The sequence below is a fragment of the Mirounga angustirostris genome, unplaced genomic scaffold (genome assembly GCF_029215605.1).
Source record: "Mirounga angustirostris isolate CCGP_5_RB_7025 unplaced genomic scaffold, mMirAng1.0.hap1 SCAF_10, whole genome shotgun sequence".
Lineage (NCBI taxonomy): Eukaryota > Metazoa > Chordata > Mammalia > Carnivora > Phocidae > Mirounga > Mirounga angustirostris.
Genome location: NW_026991718.1, coordinates 116,629,574 through 116,637,918, shown reverse-complemented (window position 1 = coordinate 116,637,918; position 8,345 = coordinate 116,629,574). Strand labels below are relative to the sequence as shown.

At 50.3% G+C, this 8,345-nt stretch overlaps 1 protein-coding gene across 1 annotated transcript; it reads left to right on the top strand.

The window, feature by feature from the left end:
- The first annotated feature begins 3,398 nt into the window (after positions 1 to 3,398).
- On the top strand, positions 3,399 to 7,569 carry GHRH (growth hormone releasing hormone). Its single transcript, XM_045883867.2, has 4 exons — positions 3,399 to 3,478; positions 3,795 to 3,899; positions 5,312 to 5,431; positions 7,359 to 7,569. The coding sequence occupies exons 1-4, from the start codon at positions 3,399 to 3,401 to the stop codon at positions 7,372 to 7,374; spliced, it is 321 nt and encodes a 106-aa protein (XP_045739823.1). The 3' UTR covers positions 7,375 to 7,569.
- Positions 7,570 to 8,345: the final 776 nt, after the last annotated feature.

Here is an 8,345-nt window from a genome sequence, read left to right as displayed (position 1 = left end):
GCAGTTACCTGCCCTTGGAGCGCTTCATTACCCCCACGCTTGTCTCTTGATCCATGCTTTGACGGTCCGATGTATTTGTGTCTTTCACCATAAGCCACTTCAAACCCTTTCTGGAAGGAGGTGGGGGGGGTTCCTCTTTTAAGTGATGATTCAAGATGCTTCCTCATTAAAAACTTACATCTCCTTCCATTTGGAACTCTATTGCTGAAACACTTTATAAACTGGATCAGGAGGTCAGTGCTTCAGCGTTCTTAAATTACAAAGCAGAATGTTTAGGAAAGGGAAAAGATTTTCTTCCTCAGTGTTCAAAAGTGGGCACTTGAGACCTGACCTCTGTCGTTAGCTGAAGATACACCTGCAGGATTCTCGTGGCATTCTTGGCATAGAGGCTGGCAAGAGGTGCCAGCAAATGTAGATCAAGTGCCCGTTTATCCTGAATCCAGATGACCTCAAATAGATCTAACCACAGAATTCATTTGTAAACACTGCGGAAAGCTCATACTCATAATGATAGATGATAAACCTTAAAATGCCTTTGGAGCTATCAAGGAGTCATTGATTCTCTTGGATTTGTGCTACACTTAATTCCCTGGAATTCTATCTCTGTGGACTGCTTGTGTGGAATATGTCTGCCAATAGCTATTTTATCCTTGGGGATACAAGCACCATTCTTACGGACCTATAAGAGAGGTAATTCTTGTTTCCCAACTCTGTCCAGTGGAATTTTGCAACGCCGTGGATTAGGTTCTCCTAGCCCGAGGTTGCAGTGGTGTCCTGACCCATCCCTTAACCAACTGAGCCACCCAGGCGCCCCTGACCCATCCCTGGGGCGCACGGTTTGTGGCAAATGTTGGGCCTCTTGATTGTCCAGACTGTACGGTTGCTCAGCCGCATTCCGAATAAGCTGGGGGTTACAGAATTTACTATGACTTGCCCCAAAAAGTCTGCCCTCCTATCAGGTTATTTTCAACTCACTGAAACCCCTGGATGTGCATAGGAAAGGCATCGACCAAGCAGGTGTTCCTGTTTGTCTCCCTCTTTTCTTCCCTAGAGATCCAATGACAAAGAGCAAAAGCTTTCAGTTTTTTTTTTTTTTCAGAACCGCTTCCCATGTGCAGGTGATGAATTCTGAAGCGCCCATGAATAGGGAGCGCTGTGAATAGGGTATTGTATCTGGAGCGGGAGGAAGTCTGCTGGCCTGGGAACTGTGAGGCCCATTCTGAAGTGCCCACTCCGAAACTAATTTGATGGAGGACCATGGAAAAAGGCCCTTTTCCTCTCTTGGGCTCGTTTCCTCGGCAGTAAAATGAAGACCGTGATACCTGCTGCAGAGGGCAAGTGTGAGGGTGGACCGTGCGGGCCAGGGGGGCCCCAGGGGCTGGGGAGCACAGGAGACGGTGCAGGAGGTGGGGAGGCCAAGCGAGAGCTTAGGCCAAGAGCAGAGGTTTGGTCTTTGCTCTGGAGGGAGTGGACAACCAAGGGCTTCTGAGCAGGAGAATGAAGTGATTAGGGGCCTGGATATGCCCAGGTCTTTAAAAGATCAGCAGCAAAGAAGGCAAGAAAGTCCAGGCTACAGCCGGGAGACAGAAAAAGTAGAGCTCTTGTCAAGGGGCCCTCCTCACCTCCAAAGATCTCCGTGCTTAGGGAGAAAGTTCATTGCTAGAGAGGCAACCTGGACAAGGCCAGGAGAAGGGGGCCAGATGTGATATGAAATGATGAGGAGGACTGAAGACTGAGATCCTCCGTCTGGGGAGCAAAGGCCTAAGTCAGATGCAAAACTCATCTAAAGGGCTCTGTCATGTGGATGAAGGTGCAGAAGCTGTGGGTGGCCCAGCAGGTGGATGTGCGCAAGGGGTGGGGGGCAGATGCCATGTTCTCATCCTTTCTCTAGCCCCAGTCCTTACCAGAAGAGTAGAAGCTTAACACATCTTTGCAGGACAAGGGGGTTTGCACTTGACACGATGAGAAAAACTTCCTAACAAGAGCTGGCTGGGAATAGCACACCTTGGTTTGGAGGTAGTGAGCTCCCTGTCACTCACTGGCAGAGAGCATTTGAGCAGGAACTGGAGGATTGCCGGTGGCAGGAGGGAGTGGAGGGGGTGCCCACCAAGGAGGTGCTGCTCCCTCCAGTTCTGGGTCTCAAGGCATGCCTGGGTTAGTCAAGACCCTGGTGTCTGGTAGAAGGGAGGTGACGCCCCAGGAGGGCAGGCAAGCCCAGAAAAGAAAAGGTAATCCTGCCAGTGCTGGCCCTGCCTGCTGGAAATCACTCTTCAACAGGACAGGAGAGAAGATGAAAGGCATGGGGTGATGTTGGGAAAGGAGGGATTCTTGTCCCTCTCTGGGCTGGCAGGGCCCCTCCATGGGCCTGTGGATATCCTGCTGAGGAGGGGGCATGGGGAGTGGGGAGACCCAATTCCTAGGTAGCTGAGTCACCCCAGCTTCCCTGCGGGCAGGTCTGAGTTGCCAGGGGAGACTCGGCCCCCCGCTGAGGCAGGCGCTTCCTGTTCTGCCCCCCGATTGCAGAGCACGGTGTCAGTAGGCCCCAGTTAAGGGTAATTACATGATCTCTTAGATGACTCGGCCGCACTGGTCCCCAGGCTCCCTGGTCTCTTCCAAGACCCTTCTAAATCCCTTTGGTGGAATCGAAACGTCTGGAGCAAGATGTATTGCTTTGCCTTCCCTCTGACTTCCCACATAACAAAACGGGACGGGAGCCTGCCCCCTGAGTGGGTCTGATATGAGGTCATAGCTTCAAGTGTTTCAGAGAATTCCTTATGTGCCAGGCCACTCTCATCTCATCAAACCCTGACAAGGACGCCATGTATGTAGTCAGTATTACAGACTCCATTTTATGGATGGGGAAACTGAGGCCCAGAGAGGAGAAGCCACTTGTCCTGGGACACACAGCTAGTGATGGTGGAACCCAGATATGAACTGATTTGTCGGACGCAGAGCCTGAGCTGTGGGCCCTGCTCACTGCTGTCAGTGCCACCGTGGGTGGGGATGACTTAGGCGACCAGGGGAAGGTACCCCCTATCCCTTGCTGAGGCCTGAATTCCACATATAATGCCTTACAGCAAGGGGCAGTTTCCCTAATATCATTACTTTTCCATTCAACCCTGTGGGGTCAGCAGGGTAACTTAACATGCCCATTTTACAGATGCAGAAAATGAGGTCAGAGCTTGTGACTGGCAAAAACAGGACTTGAACCCAGACCTGTCTGACTTCCAGAGTCTGGGTTCTTTTTCCTACCTCACAGCCTCTAAAGGACAAGGACTAAGGTTTGCATAGAGCCAAGCCCGGGGCTGGGCCCCACCAGCAAAGGGCATCCCTGTGGCTATGGCTACACTTGATCTTCTCCTTCTGTCATTTTCCAGGAGCCGCCACAGGGGTGAAGGATGCTGCTTTGGGTGTTCTTCCTGGTGATCCTCACCCTCAGCAGTGGCTCTCACTCTTTCCCACCATCCCTGCCCCTCAGGTAAGTAGTCCTGCCACCAGGGCCTAGTTTCCCAATGTTCCCAAACCATCCCTGCAACCCAGTGGGGGATGACTTAGGGGCTGCAGAATAGAGCCCTAAGCTGGCCCCCAGCCATCTCCTCAGCAACCCCCACGGCTCATCTCGGGGAGAGGGGTGGACTCTGAGCTCCAGAGAAGCCTCCCGGCCTGGGTCCTACCCTCTCTGGGGATGAACAGGGCAACGGGCAGAAGGACCTTACAGGGACATGAGGACAGCTCCCCGTTTCCTTGCCTGACCCTGCCACCCCGCCCTTTGACCTCTGACTCCTTCCATATAGAATCCCTCGGTATGCAGACGCCATCTTCACCAACAGCTACCGGAAGGTGCTGGCCCAGCTGTCTGCCCGCAAGCTACTTCAGGACATTATGAGCCGCCAGCAAGGGTAAGCTGAAGTCCTAGTGCTTTTTTCCCACATTTCAATGCATCAGAGTGTGGAGGGACTTTTGGTCCCTCCCCTTGGACAGCATCTGTCACTTCCCGATTTGCCATAGCAGAAGGGCCCTAATGTGAAGACCCAGCTTACCTCTAACTACGAAATGATCGTTGAACACCAACTCTGTGCTTCTCCCCATGCGAGGCTCCCAATAGTCATAATACCGATGGTAGTTACCATCAGATCATAATTCTGTACTGGAAACAAAGGCTCTGCGCTGGGATATTTCCGTGCACACAGGACAGTGCTGGGCTCACAAGTATTAGCCATTTACTCTTAGTTTCCTACCTGTAACAACCCTACGAAGTAGGTGCTGTTTACTCTCATCTCGTAGCGAAGTTAATAGCTTCTGAAGGACACACACCAAAGAGTGGCAGGGCTAGGATCCAAAGAGCCCGACATCACAGCCTGTACATTTTTTTATTTTGAAGAAGTTCCACACTTACAGAAGAGTTGCAGCAATAATACTACAATGGACTTCCACATCCCCTCCCCCATCTTCAACAATTACTACTGTTTTACCATATTTGCTGCCACATACACACACAAACACGTGTGCACGCTGTTATTATTTTGCTGAACCATTTGAGAGTAAACTGCAGTCATCACAACCCTTTACTCTAAAATCCTCCTGCATGGTGCCTCCTAACAGCTAACAAAAGGACATTCTCAGACATAATCACAGAATAATTAGCACTTAAGTGTGCGTCTACACATGTCACCAGTTTTCCCAGAATGTACTTTGTAGCAATTTTTAATGTTCCTGATCCAGGATCCTATCCAGGATCATGGGTTGCCCGTAATTGTCAGGTCTCTTTAGTTTCTTTTACTCTGGACAGTTCTTCAGTCTTTCGTGGACATTGACCTTTTTTTTATTAGTAAAGGCCAATTATTCTTTATAGAATAGAAGGTCCCTCGTGTTGGATTTGCCTGATGTTTCGTCATGATTAGATTCAGGTTATGCGTTCACAGCAGTGATATTGTGTCCTTCCTGGTGCCCCATATCAGGAGGCACATGATGTCCATTTGTCCCATTATTGGTGAGGGTAACTTTAGTGGCTTAGTTAACATGACGTCTGCCAGATTTCTCCTCTGTAAAGTTAATATTTCCCCTTTATAATTAGTAAGAAATCTGTGGGGAGATATTTTGCAAATATGTATTTCACAGGCTGTACTCTTCAGTACTAAGTGCCTTCCTCAATGTTGCTGAATCTAATTCCTTGGGTGGAAGAGTCCACACCGGATTTTGGAATAGGCATAGGGACCCACCGTGTTGCTTACTTTGCCCTGGCCTTTCCCAGGCTTCTCCACATCCTACCCAAATAGCAAGCTCAACTGTTGCTCTTTTTCTAATGTACTAGAATGAGAAGCCAGGAGCAAGGAGCAGAGGTACGGCTTGGCCGTCAGGTGGACGGTATGTGGGCAGGCCCAAAGCAGACGGCACTGGAGAGCGTCCTGGCAGCCCTGTTGCAGAAGCACAGGTAGGAGTATGCGTGTGCTCACACGTGTGTGTGGTTAGGGACCTCAGAGGCTTCCTTCCCCGTGGGTTGCCAGGAAAAGGAAAGAATCTCCACCTCTCTAAAGGCCTGGGGCTCTGCCAAGCAAACTGGGAATGAGGTCCCTCCTTACGCACGTCAAGTACTGGAGGAAGGGAAGAAAATGCGTGCTGGAGACAGGATCTTATCTACTGCTCTATCTCCAGCATGAAGCAAGAGGCCAGGCTCACCGTCTGTGTAGGTTACTCACTCAGTAGTCCTGGGCTAGGACCCAGGAACCTGAATTTTAACAAATGTCCCAGGGGATTCTGATGCGGATGATCTGACAGGCATACCCTGGATCCCTTCGCAAGTTCCAAAAACTATAAAGCCAAGGAAAGGCCAGCCCCTCCCAAAACCCTCAGGCAGACTAGCATGGGCAGCACGCAGGAGAGGGAAAGATGAGGATGGCGGATGACGGTCATTCCTCCTGTCAGTGACCCTCATGTTCCCACTGGGTGTCAGGGAAGATCAGGAATGAGTGCTCTTGTTTTACAGAGGAGGGAAACTGAGGCAAAGAGGGGGCAGCAGCTGGCCCCAAGTCACAAGACCCGTTTGCTTCCCTTCTTCACACGGAGCTCTACTTCACAAAGTTTCCCAGGGACGACATGACCGTTTGTGGGGAAACTCTGGTATATTTTTGAGCCTGATTTTAAACTGTGAGCACAAACAAGTCCCAGCATGGCTCTGCCAGTCACTTCTGCACCAACCTATTAAGCAAATCCCGTTCCCAGCAGAGCTCTCCACGTGCTCCCTCACCTTCCTCCCAACCTAATTAGACACCAAGAGCCCAGAGATCTCACCAACTACAGTCCTGTGGAGACACGAGCAGCAGACAGATGGGCGGGCTGCAGGAGGGGCGAGAACCAGGCTGGGAGGCACACAGCAAGCCGGCTTCCTTGTTTCCCCCTTTGTGGAGGGACAAGGAGCTCGAATCACCTCTAAGGTCCCTAAGACTAGAATTCTAAGAATAATGCCTCCCCCCAGCCGCTCACGCTGGGATTAGGTCATCATTCACCTGCTTTATGGCTCCTGCCAGGCCCCAGTGGGGTAGGGTGCAGAGGCCCCAGGGAGGACCAGGTCCTAAGAATGCAGGCTTTGTTCCTGCAGGTTAAAAGCCAGAGACTTCACAGAGCAGGCAGGAAGGGGCCTGGAGGCTGCTCCAGCCATTGTTCCCCCTCTAGCGTAAGGGCTGCAAATCCCAGGATCTCCTGGGGGGGCCTCAGGAAACAACGGAAGAATGAGTTCTTATACCTTGATAGTCAGAGGAGAGTGATCTGGAAGATGGCACATTTGTACCCCCACCACACTTTGTGTCCACCTAATGGCCCTGTGAGGAAACTGAGCTTCAGAATTATGTGTCCTCCCCTCCCTGGAAAAGTCGGCTGATGGCTACTGCATGCCAGGCTCTGGGCTGAGGGTACTGCAGTGGCTAGGACAACAGGGGGCCCTGCTCTCATGGAATTCATTGCTGCACCACCACACTGAAGCAGGCAGAAATTAAGCAAGTACCTGAACGGTGGATTATTTAATCTGTGATAAATGGTAAAAGATGTAAGGGGTGTGGTTGAACATATGTGCGGGAAGGAATAACCTAATCCAACCCTGTCTGGGGATTAGAGGTGGCTTCTGCAAGGGGGAGCAACGGGCCCAGGATCTCAGCAGGAGTGGGTTGGCAGAGCTGAGGCTAGGACTGAGGTTCGCTGTGCTGGACTGCACGAGACCCTTCCCTTCTCCCCACATTGCCTCTTCTGGAGCCCAGACCGCTCATCCTGACCCTGGAGTACCTATCACCCCAGTTCCAGGTGTCTTGGCCAAACTCACCCATAGCTTCAGTCTCTCCAATTGAGTTTTATCTTTCTTTCTGCAACAGGTATTCCCAAGGATGAAGATACCACCTGTGTTTTTTGCTACCTGCAGCTAAAACACAACCGTATCCAGTTAATTCTATCAAATTTCTGACCTACTTTTTCCATCATAAATACAATAAAATTCCCCCATACTGGTCTGCATCTCAATTTCCTTTTCTCTCCAGCCTAATTTTTTTTTAATGTGTTTTACAGAGTTACATTTCCCAAAGAGGTATTACAAGGTATACTACAAAAATAGCTAAGACGAACCATGAAAGACGATGGACTCTGAAAAACAAACTGAGGGTTCTAGAGGGGAGGGGGGTGGTAGGACGGGTTAGCCTGGTGATGGGTATTGGGCACAGCACGTTCTGCATGGAGCACTGGGTGTTATGCACAAACAATGAATCATGGAACACTACATCAAAAACTAATGATGTAATGTATGGTGATTAACATAACAATAAGAAAATTTTTAAAAATCACCCTTCCAGGGCGCCTGGGTGGCTCAGTCGTTAAGCATCTGCCTTCGGCTCAGGTCATGATCCCGGGGTTCCGGGATCGAGTCCCACATCGGGCTCCCTGCTCGGCAGGAAGCCTGCTTCTCCCTCTCCCACTCCCCCTGCTTGTGTTCCTGCTCTCACTATCTCTCTCTGTCAAAAAAAAAAAAAAAAAAAATCTTAAAAAAAAAAAAATCACCCTTCCAAAAAAAAAAAAAAAGCTAACATGTACCAAATAAGTACCTGGAGTGGTAGCAGCTTGATGCATAGAATCTCAGAGGCTCCTCACACGGCCTGATGGGAGGTATTGGTGTATTCATGTCACAGACAAAGCAATGAGGCACAGGAAATGTAACTGAACTGCCAAGGTCACTGCTGACAAGTGAGAGAACTGGGATTCAAACCCAGGCAGGCCAGCTCAGAACCAGGCTCTTTACCGTATCTGTCCACTCTGGGCCAAAGTCATCCTTCCTCCACTAGTGACTTGTTTATCTATGAGTGGTATCATTT